This window comes from Pieris napi, chromosome 14 (genome assembly GCF_905475465.1).
Source record: "Pieris napi chromosome 14, ilPieNapi1.2, whole genome shotgun sequence".
NCBI lineage: Eukaryota > Metazoa > Arthropoda > Insecta > Lepidoptera > Pieridae > Pieris > Pieris napi.
The window spans coordinates 9,764,229-9,778,616 of NC_062247.1; the positions used below are offsets into that span (position 1 = coordinate 9,764,229).

The window sequence follows — 14,388 nt, forward strand, 5'->3', positions numbered from 1 at the left end:
GACTTACAGTTGGCCTACTATGTACTGAAAGTCTTGCGGAGGCAGTGTGCAACCCAAGTATTCTCAAAGAACTCGGTTTCTTTGTACCTATGGGATATATGCGACGGCGAAGTCCAAGATTGTTTGCGATACCACAGATCTCCGTCTGCAAAGACGTTGCGCCTACTGAACGCTATCTCCGATACTATCGACATATTCATGTTCGCAGTGTGAATTCACAGTAGTATATTTAATTTTTTCTCGACATTATCGTATTGTCATAGTCTGTAAAGATAATGTATGTATATCTGTAAATAAATAAATATTTTTTTCAGCGTTTCAGCACATAATAAAACTCAGCCCTTACTAAAAACAAATCGTAAAACGGTTTTGGTTATAAACAGCGATACAACACTGCGAAGTAAACATCCAAAGAAAACAACAAGTTTATTATACCAGGACTTTGATGACGATGGAAAAATGCTTAACTCATTTTATATGTACAATCTTGATGATGTCTCCGAGTTTTTCCGAGTTTTTCTTGATACAGAAATATGTAATGTTGTATGTAGAGGCGGTGAAGCACGGCGTATCAGCCAATAAGAGATGCTAAAAGATCTGGACTATTGATGGGTTCTTGTATATACTGAAAAATAAAGAATTATACCTGCAGCTGAGTTTCATCATCGGACGTTGAGGCAGAATACAAAATTCCATCCGTATCACCTCGACGTCCGTCGTTGCACTGAGCGCACTTTTAAGGCAATTTTTGTGTGCTGTACACTGAATTATTTCCGAATTAAATCGACTGAGGTTTCTTCAATAATAGAGTATTCCACAACTTTAATAAACCGGTAACGCACTTGCGAGCTGTGAACGGCAGTGTCACTTAACATTAGGTGAGCCGCCTCATACACGTTTTTTCCCCCTCTTAATAAAGCACCTAATATAATAAGTAGATTCTTTAGCTAACAAAAAATATTGTCCCTGTGGCAGAATACCCATGAAGGGTAAAAAATAAGAAAAGTACCAGCTCTGGGGATACCAATGCATGTACTATTTTTTCTACGTGTGCTTAATTTTCTTTCTAAGTTAATTTAATTAAACATCAATTACTAAAGAAAAAAAAACAAGAATCAGTTTACCAACCTCATCTAATGGTTGAAATAAAAAATCTGATTCTGTCGTCGATTCAGTGGACTCGTTTTCGAAACTAGGGGTAGTAGCTTCGTCCATCTCAGTTTCGCTTGTGGTAATTTCAGTATTTTCATAGTTCTCTGTTGTAAAGTTCTCAGTATCATTTACTTCACTTAGATCCTTTCCAATGTTTTCAAAATTTGAAAGTCTGAAAAGTTTGTGATAAATCAAACACGTAATTTAAATTAATTATCAAACGTAGCTCATGGCATAATTAATATCTAAACTAAGGTCTAAAACTAAAGTACTCATTTGTCTCTACCCCAAAAGCTATATATGGATGCTATAAAAGGATATATTGATGTAAGTATATGTAAAAGGAATATACCTGTTAACAAATACTTGTATACCGGGAACTTATTGGTGGCGCGTAACAACTCGATAATAGCGAATGCAAGCGGATTACCAACTTATTTTAGACACAATATAATTAGAAATATATCGATTATTGTGTCTGCACAATTATTAATTATATATTATTTATACAGACATATCCGGCTAAGTAAAAAAAATATCTCTTGTTCATGAAGGTAATGGTCACTTCAGTAAAAAAATTGATGCTTCCAAATTTACATTTACTGCCAGTTCTTGAATCAGGGCGTAGAACGGACGAGAAAAACACTAAACTCTCCGACACTTGTAATTCGCCAATGTTTTTTTACAATTTTTTTGCAACTATTACATCTTGCTACTCATCACCTGTTAAATCGTTTATTGTAATTTAATAAGAAACAATCAAGTAAGCACGAATTGACAGAATGAAGACGGAAAAACAGGGGGAAATCCGTCACGACGTTCACTTAATATGATCGACACCTATGAACTCACACAGCCAAGGCATTGTCATTATCTAAAGATATGTAATTGGTAAGCTCTTTACGTTATACAGTACCTAAGTAGGTACAATTAATAAGTTGTAATAATAATAATATATAAAACGAAGCTCTTTTATTGAATTGATTGGGTAACAAAGCAGTTATAAAAATGATTTTTTTTTCTCTGTTTGTTGTATGGTTTACTTTTGTACTTAGTTTTATTTTATTTTAACTCTTTAGTTTATTAGGAATTTATTTTGTACCCCTGTAGCCTTCAAAGCACCAAGGTTAATCCACTTAGTGGTTTTTGGTGTTTTCTGTACTGTCAGTTTTTTTATAATATTTGTTCCATTCATTTCCTCATACAAATCGTTAAAACATTGATTTTTTTTATAAAGATATATTTGATATATCCAGCAATAATCAACTGTAATTATTTCATTGCAAAATCCTCATTATACGAAGACCATGTGATAATAATTTACTAAAAAGTTTCCATATCTTAGTAATATAGGTATTTTCTTTATTGTCAATATATACCTACTATAGCCATTGATATACAAAAAACCCAAGATGCACACTCAACGTCAAAAAAACGTCCTCAAAAAATGAGCGCAACATTCTAAATTGTGCGCTCATTTCAAATAGTCTCGCGTCTACAAGTGGAGTCGATGTTATTTATTTTTATAAATAATTTATAAATAAATTTATGTACTCTTGAACTTTTTTGTGTGTAGTTTTTGACAAATATATTTACGCTATATAAAGTGTGGGTCAGGAGGTAGCCAATTTAACTTTTTTTTTTAATTTAAAGAAAAAACTTTTTAACCAGATTAAAGTTATGTATTATTATAAATTTACAACTATTTAACATCCAACACCTTTTGTCTTCAGTCACCGTGACCACTCACGCTGTAAAGCACCCGAAAAGTCGGATAAATTTAAAATTATGTTAAATAGTTGTAAATAAAAAAGTCATGTTCGACTCCACTCAATACCTTGTCCTACCGACCACGGTAGTTCGTAAAATTTTATTGCTTTAAGTACGTATACACTGCGTTGTAATAACAACTTTAAGCAATTCGCGTAAGGTTGATTTTGCAATAATATATGCTTGTGACATATACTGTTATGGACAGAAATAGTGTTTCGGGACACTTTCGAGCGTTACTTTTATATGAGACTGTGCATCTTGGGTTTTTTGTATATCAATGACTATAGCACATAATTGATAAATTAAATGCAATAAATTTTATAGTTATTACATTTAATTTATCAATAATGTTGACCATTTTTAGATTTTGAGGAGTTCTATTCATTATTTACTTACAACAGCGGGTCGTCTCCATTTATATTCAGTGTTGGTACACTGCGGATTTTCTTAGATGAAAATCCTGGAGCCGCAAGACAAGACGTCAGATATCCTAGGCATATAAGTATGTGTATCTGAAACGGAACGGGTTACTCACTGATATCACTGAAGTGAAGATTTATTACCATCTATTTACAGACATAAAAACCATAAATATATATTTAATAGATAGTAATAACAGGAAAAAGGACAGCAGATTATTGAAATACAGAAGAATTCAAATCGTTAAAAAGAAAAGCCAATTCATAATTTTCGAAACATGACATTAATACTAACAAAGTAAATTGTTTTACAAATCGGCAGTTTTTCTTTTAGCCGCCCACTGAACTATTTCGGAACCAATGCGACTTAGGGTCCTTCAAGAAAAAAACGTACCAATTCGTAAGAGGCCGGCAACGCACTCGCGAGCCCTCTGGCATTGAAAGTGTCCATGGGCGGCTGTATCACTAACCATCAGATGAGCCTCCTGCCCCTTTGACCCTGCTTGTTCTATAAAAAAAGGTCAGAAAGCACTGCCGTGTCTCTTTATAAGGTTGCATCTCGAACGATGATCAAAAGCTACCATCGCGTAGGATGGTATATAGGTTTGTAGAACGATCGGGACTAGGACGACGAAAGAAATATTCTTCTGAGTTTCTAGGTAGACTGTTCACCTTCTATAAAAAAAAACATGTGTATTTATGTACACGCGTTAAAAGTTATACTTCTTTGGCGTAACAAGATCTTTCTATGTAATCTTTTTAAATTTTTTATCTTTCGTCTTATTCTACGTTTGTAGAATAAACGATACTAACAATAGAAAAAAGGTATTCAATACGTTGAAAGTTTTATTATAACGCGTTATCTAGTTAAATAAAGTTTATTTAAATATCACAAAAAATCTACATAATTAAAGAAATTGTCATTTTTTTATTTTAATATGTTGACTGTGCTAACTTCAAGGTGTCGGTTTTTTGTGACGGTGTGCGCGCGCATCATAAAAATTGTATCTCATCATTAGAATTATAACTTCAAAAAGTCTATGTGTTTGCATGCGTTTGCCCTATGGCAGATTGGAAAGGTCAAGATGAGCTCATAAGGTCAACCAAACCATATTGTAAGCATTATAATATCAATGTAATTAACTAAGTTCTTTTCCTCATATAAAAATGCGTACTTACATTACAACGTAATCCCTCCATTTTGAATTATATCAATAACATCAAAAGTTTTGTTTAAAGCTTATCTTTAGCGTTTCTTGAGCCTTCTTTAGTAACTGAGTAGCAAGGATTATAACGCTAGGTCTATATTGTATGTGTGCTATCTAAAAAACCAAGAACTTGTTATTGGTGATTAACTCAAGGTTTTGGTGTTCCGCATTGCAATAGTTGTTCAGTCTTTTATTGAGTGTGTCTTCTTTAAAATTACTCTGTATCCAGGACTTAAGTCACCAAATGATCACATTGGTGTCCATTTTAGTGATAAGATTCAAGTCGGGCGACTATGTCTACTAACTGGAATAAAGTTCCATTGGGAGTTAAGACCGTTTAGTCCATTGAAATGTTACATTTGCTGAACAATGTAACATTTCATCCTCTATCAAATGTTCAGTTCTCTCCTCAAATTGTAACATTTCAATGGACAAAAATATAAATTTTCAATAAAACCTTATTTGTGTACTTATTTTTTTACACATGACATTTGTACAAAATATGTTAAAGAATATTTTATCAATTAGTTACAATAATTATGCGTGATCAGAAATCACGATGTGTTTTTGTTTATTAGTTTTTTCAAGAGTTTTAATGAGCAATTTATTTTATAGGTACAACAGGCAATTTTACGAATTGATAATGTTTAATATTATATTGACTAGTATGCAACTTGAATAATGTAAACATTAGTTACCATATCTAATTCATTATAAACAGCTTCAACTAACATAATTTTAATATTAACTTCGTAGTATAAACGATAGCAATATTTTACTAAAGACTTTTTTTTAAACATCCCTTGGGCTAATCCTAATACTTGAGTAGATTCGTTTGGGTTTGCCTAAAAGGCGTTTATTTTTTTTCTATTGTTTCAATTTAGGGTTGCCTGGAAGAAATCGCTTGTTAGCGATAAGGCCGCCCGTTGCCTAATAACTTATGTAACCTACTTACTTTTTTTTCTTCTATATGTATAATTATGTGTATGATGGCAATGAGGTATAAATAAGTAAGGCGAAAGAAAATTTCGTTATATGTAAAAATAAAAATTTATTGCTACAGTTTAGGTGGGGAATTAGCCGATGAGAGAAGCAACGACGCCAGGGGGTATAGCGCCTCCTGGACCCTGCTCGATTGTTGGTTGATAGCCTTTATCATCAGCTACGTATGTCACGGTGTAGGTAACGCCATCTGGGCCGACCCAGGTGTAGGATCCCCTCACAGAGATAGCCTCGTCATCTGTTCCAGCGTTCTTCAGTTCCCCTTGTTCTTCCTTTTTGGTGCCATCACTTTGTTCCAAGCTGGAGGTATGAGAATGACATTAATATAGGTTTTAGTACATATGAAACAGCACAAATCGCTAATCCTAGTCTTCTGCATAAAAAATGTTTCACAAATGATTTTTATATCAAATGACATATTATTTTTTTTTTGTTTTTAATATTTTTTCGAAAATTTGAATCAAAATTAATTTAAGTTAGTCATCCTAGATAAATTTTTAAATAAACATATTCTACAAATTTTCAAGAAACGATTATTTTTTAAATAAATAATTAGTATAGTGTATGCAAAAGCTCAAAGATTTGTTTATAACTTTTCACATTTAACAACTTTGCTACTAAACATTAAATACTAAGCATACTTAAATATATATGTTTTAAAATTAATAAATACATGAAAAATACTCACGCAAATCTGTAAGTCCCAAGCCCATCATTTTCAGTATCGAACCGAAGAATTTGCACTTCTTGTGGGTTGGCGCTGGGCGCCTGCCTTTGAGCTTGGGGCGCAGCTGACACCACCACGACTAAACCGAGTACCACCAACTGAAATCACAGTTTTCATAAAAATCACAGACCAAAAAATCACAATTAAAATCACTTCACAATTCACTGTTATAAACCAACCAATTTCATGATTCCTGTGCGGTATTCACTTGCAATATGCTAACTTGATAAAGCTTAACGCTTATTATATACTTTTCTGAATATTCTATTACAACACATATTATTAGGCGTACAACTGACTCGTTAAAATGTTTTGTGTGTGACCGCTCCTATGCCGAAGGTGACCGTTGAGGACATGATGGGTATATGTCGCAATATCTTAAATTTGCATAGCTGAGATAACTACTTTGATTGACTGTAATTATAGGTGCAATTACAATTATAGATTCATTTATGGTTTTATTATAAGTTTGCTAACAAAAACTCACATTTAGCAAATATAAATTAATCGATTTCTGTAATAGAAGCAAGCTTAAAGCTTGAACTTTTACAGTGAAAAGTATTACCTAAAGCATCGTCTTGTTTGTGTAATCTTTGATTACAAAAAAATTTAGAAACAACAGTTATGTAACCTAAGGTTAGTTACATATATAATATATATATTATATATATATAGTTTAATTAATAATTAAAAGCGCAAATGTTAACAATCATCTTACAGTTGAAGACTTCATAGTAATTAATGAGCCCTTTAGTTTTTTATACACTCATAAATTGAAACATTCTCGTTTCGAATAAAAAAAATATATATATGAAATACTTCTAATTGTACATTTACTGCCAGGTTTCAAATCAAGGGCGTCGAGAAGAGAAGAACTGGCAATAAACTCTTCGCACACTCTTTTTAATCGTCAAATTTTTTTTTTACACAACGTTTGTAAGGAGCTGCAACCATTACACCATGTTCCACATGACATCTTAAGTAATTAATAATAATAAAATAAATTAAAAGCAAAGGTGGAAATGGGAAATATGGGTCGACATCGCTTAAATATCCTTTATAGGTATGTCAATTAGTTTTAAAAACCCATAAATAAGTTACAGTTTTTGTGAGTCCAGCGTCGCAACCTCCACTACCCATAAATTTATGTTATAAGTTTTTCTAAACTAATAATGTAACTGGGCGCTGGGAGTCAAGCCCTCTGTCTCCTCGCGCGCTGCAGCCCTTATCAAGGGCTAAAGGACCGCCCACGTACCGCTCTGTATTAGCAGGGCGCGAGGCAACTCAGTACCCGAAGGGGGTATATGCCCCAAACGGGCCTAAACGCTCCCGTTGCGAGAGTGGGTGTAACAAGAACAAGATCGATTAAAGTCAGTTGGCACTTATTTTAACATCCCTCAAACAACCGCCACCGAAATTAACTTTTAACAAAACAATTTTTTTGTGTTGCAAAAAAAATGATTGATTAACTAGAGACCTATGGCAATAATAACTATCTCTAGGTATATATATAAAATTCTCGTGTTTAAATGTGAGTTCCCATACTCCTCCGAAACTCGAGCGATTCTTATGAAATTATATATTCATTTTCAGTTAGTCTGAGAATCGGCTACTATCTATCTTTCAAATCCCTAAGTGATAAGGGGTTTCCACCCTAAAATTTTACTTTTTAGTTTTTTTTTAGTTTTTTTTTATTTGATACAGCATACAAAAATACATTCAACCTCTAATTTTCCCCCCACTACGATCAACCCCTATTTTTATTATTGTAGATACTTATTTTTATTTAACTAAAAAATTGTTTCCTAGAAATAATATACATGGCAAAACAAACGTTTTCCGGGTCAGCTAGTTTAGTTATAAGATATTAAATACAAAACTGTTTATATTGACCTTTTAAGATTTACAATTTAAAAGCCGCATCGCCCTTTAATGAATGTCAGTTGAATTTTTGAGTAGAATATTTGATTGGCATTTTAATCATTGAAAATTAACTTCATACATTAGTAAGAATTTTAATATGTAAACGTTTAGTGTCTGGTGGTTAAGCGTGCGTTATAGCCCTGAGATTGTGGGTTCGATTCTCAATTAAAGAACAACATTAGTTTAGTGTTAGTGCAGAAAACTGGCACATTGGTCCCAAATCATTGACGTTATGTCTGATACGCACTTAACCAGTGTATCATATAAAGCTGATCTTCTATATACATATTTTTTAAAGACATTATTAACGGAAAAAATAAAAAATAAATCAGTGGCGCCTCTTTATGTCTTGGCCTCAGATTTCTGAATCATGATAATTTTTAAATCTAATAGGCAAGTAGGTGATCAGCCTCCAGTGCCTGACACACACGGTCGACTTTTTGGGACTAATGCGGTCGCCGCACGGCGATCTGCAGTTTCCATACTAAATTCATATTCGCAATACACGGACCACTCGAGCAGTTCCTGAGCAAACCGCATGTTGCAGTCGGTCTTGACTGCAACATGCGGTCCGTCTATGGCCTGCTTTAGACATGTCGGTTTCCTCACGATGTTTTCCTTCACCGTTCGAGCAAATGTTAAATGCGCACATAGAAAGATAGTTTGGTGCACAGCCCGGGATCGAACCTACGACTTCAGGTATGAGAGTAACACGCTGAAGCCACTAGGCCAACACTGCTCTTTATTAACGGAACACACGCAAAATTTGTGTCACGAGACTTCGTAGTAACATGTTTGATAATTTGTTAAAATTCAAAGGGATCGTAAAAAGCATCCCTTTTTACTGTCTGTATCAATATGTAAGTGTCATATGGTAAAAAAGAACATCATCATCATCTCTTTTTTTGGTCCATTTCTGGACGTAGGCCTCCTCCATTTTCCTCCAGTACGCACTGCTGGCCTCTCTGTATCCAGGAGCCAACCTCCTTGAAGATGTAGTCAGGTCGTCGATTAAAAAAGAACAAGTGTTGTCAAATTTCAACTCCCAAATTTGGTCTTGGAAGCATCAATTAGTGTTCATAAAACTCGTGTTAATAAGAAAAATCTTCACAAAAGATGGCGCCGGTAATAGAAAACGAGGTTATATTTAGCCTGTAAAATTATTTATATTGTTCCAGACTTAGTTTCAATACAAGAGATCTCAAATTGATAGGGCAGTCTCTTGCTAAAGATTACTAAGTAAAAGTCGTTTGAAAAGTTTTTTTATTTGTAGTACTCGCTTAAACCAAAGACAAATTATAATATTATTTAAACGTTCTATGAAGATCTCATAACATTAGAACGTAAATCTCTTCCTGACTCTTCTTATCAATGAAGCGTTGAAATTCTGCCTGGATTGGGTCACCTCATATATACTAATTTAGATAAAGAATATTATATTTCGATTTATTTTTACAATATTCTTAACCTCTATAGTAATAAAAATAATAATAATTACAATTGGATAAATAGAATATTATAAACATATATTATTGCGAATATATTTTATTCGTTGAGCGTGGAAAGCACCAGCTCTGGCGTCATCGGTACTATCCACCAGGCGCTAACTTTCCCCACGGGACGGCCCAAGAGTCTCTACTCCGAAGGGAACAAAATCAATGTTAGAGGAAAGATTAGATAAGTAATATTTTATAAGAAGAAAATTATAATGAAATTTAATTGCGTCATACACGTAATGTTTGTTTTCATTTCCTATTTGATTAATAAAAATTCAAAGGTCATTCAAACCAATTAGGTCTATTGTCTCGTATAAGTGCATCATGTAAATTAAAATGTTACCTAAATAAATAGATGGTTCTAATAAATGATATCTTATATATGAGATCTTCCACAAGGCTGATCACCGACTTGTCTATGGAATAAAAATTGTCCAAGAAACGTTTGCCATTTGTGGCCTTGAACTTGAACTTGGTAAGACTATCTATATTTAAGAAAATTTAATAAGAAATTTAGTTTGTCGATAGATCGTAAAAAAGAAGAAGTATTCAAAGGTGACTAACGTGTAATGATATCTCTTCTTCGTAGTCTTTATTACGTGTTATCTTAAAAATCATGCGTCAATCTCAAACTTTAAATAACTTTATTCATATAGATAACCAAGTACACGTCTTATGATCGTCAACAAAGAGATGGTAAATTGATTTGAATACATGTACTACCGGTTCACAAGTCAAGGGCGTAGAGCGGGCAAGAAGAACTGGCAAGAAACTTTCCGCCACTCTTTTTATTTAAAAAAAATTGTTTGTAACGCACAACAGCCATAAAACAAATGGAGAAAATTAATCCCAAGGATTAGGTTCATTTAAATAATCGTCAAATGTATAAGAAACTTAAAATCATTTATTCAGTGATAATTCTCTGATTTCGATTGGGTTTTTGTTGTAAAAACGAATACAATTTCCATAGAAGGAGTGGTTTATCTTCTGGAGCCTGGTTGTTCGTACGCTGCGTCCACACTACTCTACCCTGCGCTTGCTTCAGGGCATTAGGTTTGAGACTCATTATTGCCTTAATTCGGCTACCCTAGCTACGTATACATGATATTATTTTACATGAAAACTGCAACTTGATTCTTATACTCCTTACTAGTTTGTAGAGCAAACTGTAGTTTTTACATATCAACGTATACGAATTAATTTTTAAAGAGCCAGGAAATATTTGTACAAGCACCATATGAATAAGTTCTTAAAATTATTCATTTAAACTTTAAAATACAAAGTTTTTGAAGACAATATAAATGATCTTTAACATTGCAATTGCAACAGAAGATTGCAGAAAAAAAATTAACTCGCAATAAGTTAATTTTTTTTTAACTTTAAATGCTATACTTAATAAAATACAGTAATTATGTGACAAAAAAAAGTTCTGGCACGCAGTGTAGGTACCATGATTTTTCTGTCGAAACCCAATAAGTAGTGATTTCTGTATTTTTTTCCGAAATCACTTTATACATATAATATATTAAATGTCGTATATTCATTGAAAATGGAAACTTGGCACCTTTACTTTCTTACCTTTTATACTCTAAATAAAACGTCTTTACTGTTTAAAGATTTAATAGTTCAGAACTAAATTATTTTACACAATATTAGTTACGGGCCCTAGGCCCCCTGAAGGTTGTATGGCACACGAAGGCCCTCTGTGACATCAGGATATTCGTCTCATACTAAGGCAATGTCTGCTGCCAGCTCTCTCCTAGTCTCCTCAACATCCGCAACATCACTGGGAGCTCACCAGCACTGGACGATGGCCACTTCATGATTTCATGGTAGTAGATAGACTTTCAATTAGATATACTGATGACCCGATAGACTCTCCACCTCCTGGCAGAAGCAGGAGTAATATCCACCCCTGAACTCACGTTTGGGCGGATGCAGGTGGGCTCCGTTCATTATTGAGGCTGTGTTTATGCCTTGGCATGACATTTGCCTATTTTATTAGATAAGATAATTTTTGGGTGGTAAAATTCTGTATTCTTAAGTTATAATACTGATTGTTTCATACTCTATTAATACATTTTCAAAATAGCAGGAAGATGTAGAACGATACATAGGCTTATAATAGGTTTATTCACCTTTTTTCAGCCAATAGTTGAAGGGATGTTGAAATAATAAAAATATATCATTATATAAATTTATTTACTTATACTAAGCAGAATAGGTACATAAATATTATGTACAGATCCCTGAGTATTTTGCTATTAAATAATAAGTCTTATTTATCCAAGGAGAGAAGCAACAACGCCTGGAGGGACGGCACCGCCTGGTCCCTGTTCTATTTGGGGCTGGAAGCCGTTCTCATCAGCTATGTAGCTTACAACGTAGGTGACACCGTCAGGTCCGACCCAGGTGTACTGACCTTGAACAACAAGGCTCTCGTTTTCAGTGCCTTGGTTTTTTAACTGCCCCCGCTCTTCATGTTTGGAACCGTCTGAGAGCTCCCATCTGAAAAGATAATATAAATTTCAGTTCCTTACTATCAATAAAAAACTATGGTCATATAGCCCGTCGCCAACCAGATTACCTGGACAAACTGGTTGTCGTCGGCAAGTGGAAGGCAAAAGGCCGTGGGGCAGGTCGCCAACCCACTGGTGTGACCAAGTCACGAATCTCACGGGTAGAGAGGGAGAGATATCACTAGCGGGGCAGCAGATACTTTACAGTGACACAACCTTCAGCTAAGAAGAATACGACTACAAATTGCAATAATGTCTATACTAAGCAATCGAAAACGAAATTTATATGTAATTTGCGAATATATAATAGAATAAATGCGAATGTATAAAACAAAACGACTTTTCTTATTTTTCAATATAAATAATTAATATTTAAAGTAATATTTTGTATATTGTATATTGCATCAAAATGTCAAAACTGTTTTTATTTACACTAAACAAAGTTATGTTGGCCATGTATTGACATTATCCAGTGATGTTTGTATTTAAATTTATAAATTAACTTATAAATACATAATAAACTTACGCGTAGCCGTATGATCCCAATCCAGCGTTGTCAGAATCATAGCGCAGGATCTGTACGTCCTGAAGGTTCTGGGGAGCGCATGAGGCTGCTGCGACCAAGGCAAGAACAACGAACTGAAATTCAAACGTATTTTATTAATACCACTGTTTTTTATCTATGGATCGAAATATTTTCTCTAGCACAAATGTTTTGACTTCACTTCACTAAAAGATCCATAAACCACACTGACCAATCTCATTTTTCCTTTTGATTCGTCTAGCTTCTTCAAAGAATACTTGTTGTATGAGATGGTTACGCGTTTAAAGGTCTTATATATGAAGATATTTCTATTTCAACACTGCGGACCAGTCGGCGCTTGTTATAATACGTTCGGCAAAACATCGTCTGTCAACTCATGTTGACACAAAGTTATTGTTGTGTGTGTCTTAGGTAATAGGATTACAAATGTCAATGTTAATAACCAATACAAAGAGTAATTTATTACATGTTAGACAAAGTTATTAAACGATTAAGAGATTTGTTCAGCGCGATCTTTAATTGCTGTTTTGAAATTTACTTTCACGAGTGAGTGATATTTATGCTACTGATGTGACTAATCGATATTTTTTCATTACTACGGATAACTTTTAACTGCTGCATTTAAAATAGTAACCTCACGTATATAGGATTTGAGTTCCTAGCCGGCGAAGCAAATAGTTCACCAACCTACTTGGGTTTCTATTTATAACCATTTTTATTAAAATATGAATGAAATGCAATTGCCATATATTTTTGATTTTGTTTTATGTTCATACTGGATGTTTTGACACATTTTAAAATATAAATTTACCCTTTTACATTTGTATAATAAGAGCTACCTGATACTGTGTCAGACACAATTCAATCATGTCTGTGTTGACCTAACCTGAAATGTGGTATCTGGATTATTAAACTAATTGCAGTTAATATAATGTAATACGAGCTGTATGTATGTAAGAGCAGTGGCTTCAGCGTCTCTTATCCCTGAGGTCGTAGGTTCGAACGCCGGCTGTGCACCAATGGATTTAACATCGCTCGATCGGTGAAGGAAAACACGTGAGGAAACCGGCTTGCCTTAAACCCAAAAAAGTCAACGGCGTGTGTCAGGCACAGAAGGCTGATCACCTACTTGTCTACTAGATTGACAAATGATGGTGATCGTTTCGTGAAACAGATGCAGAAATCTGAGGCCCAGACCTAAAAAAGGACGGATGGACACTTGCGCTCAGTATATATCTTAGAAACATGCACAAACGTAAATGTCTCGGAAGTCTAGCAGTATTTTACGTATATAAATATATACAAGGCCTTAAATATTATATATAATATATATAAAAATATTATAGGCCTTATCTATAACAATACAAATTAAAAATAATGCATTGGCGAATACACATTTCTGTGAACCAATGTGTTTAACAAATGTGTTTTGACCCGTTTTCACCCGGAAGAGTACTTTTGTTGAAACCATCATATTAATTAACTGTAACTGTTATCTTCATGAGAACTTGATTAGTGGTAATTAAGGCTTTATGTTAATAAATGTGCGTATAGCAATAAAATCATGTAACAAGGCATTACGAAAATTTCAGAAATGTACTATAATCAAACAAAATTTCAAAAGA

At 33.8% G+C, this 14,388-nt stretch overlaps 2 protein-coding genes and 1 long non-coding RNA gene across 3 annotated transcripts; all 3 read right to left on the bottom strand.

Annotated features, from left to right (window-relative positions):
• Positions 1–413: 413 nt before the first annotated feature.
• Positions 414–4,623, bottom strand: LOC125056037. Its single transcript, XR_007117985.1, has 4 exons — positions 4,524–4,623; positions 3,322–3,437; positions 1,129–1,324; positions 414–625 (listed from the first exon to the last, which is right to left on the bottom strand). It is a non-coding gene; the product is annotated as an uncharacterized LOC125056037 (long non-coding RNA).
• A 963-nt stretch (positions 4,624–5,586) lies between these two features.
• Positions 5,587–6,592, bottom strand: LOC125056066 (endocuticle structural glycoprotein SgAbd-5-like). Its single transcript, XM_047658933.1, has 3 exons — positions 6,461–6,592; positions 6,243–6,379; positions 5,587–5,854 (listed from the first exon to the last, which is right to left on the bottom strand). The coding sequence occupies exons 1-3, from the start codon at positions 6,467–6,469 to the stop codon at positions 5,629–5,631; spliced, it is 372 nt and encodes a 123-aa protein (XP_047514889.1). The 5' UTR covers positions 6,470–6,592; the 3' UTR covers positions 5,587–5,628.
• Positions 6,593–11,883: 5,291 nt separating this feature from the next.
• Positions 11,884–13,084, bottom strand: LOC125056067 (endocuticle structural glycoprotein ABD-5-like). The gene is made up of 3 exons (XM_047658934.1): positions 12,975–13,084; positions 12,746–12,858; positions 11,884–12,208 (listed from the first exon to the last, which is right to left on the bottom strand). The coding sequence occupies exons 1-3, from the start codon at positions 12,981–12,983 to the stop codon at positions 11,983–11,985; spliced, it is 348 nt and encodes a 115-aa protein (XP_047514890.1). The 5' UTR covers positions 12,984–13,084; the 3' UTR covers positions 11,884–11,982.
• Positions 13,085–14,388: the final 1,304 nt, after the last annotated feature.

Bases quoted from the DNA above. Each gene is read 5' to 3' on its own strand.
- LOC125056066 (XM_047658933.1), bottom strand. The intron at 5,855-6,242 runs GTGAGTATTTTT...TCATACCTCCAG, and splicing joins CTTGGGACTTACAGATTTGC to CTTGGAACAAAGTGATGGCA.
- LOC125056067 (XM_047658934.1), bottom strand. The intron at 12,209-12,745 runs GTAAGTTTATTA...TTATCTTTTCAG, and splicing joins TTGGGATCATACGGCTACGC to ATGGGAGCTCTCAGACGGTT.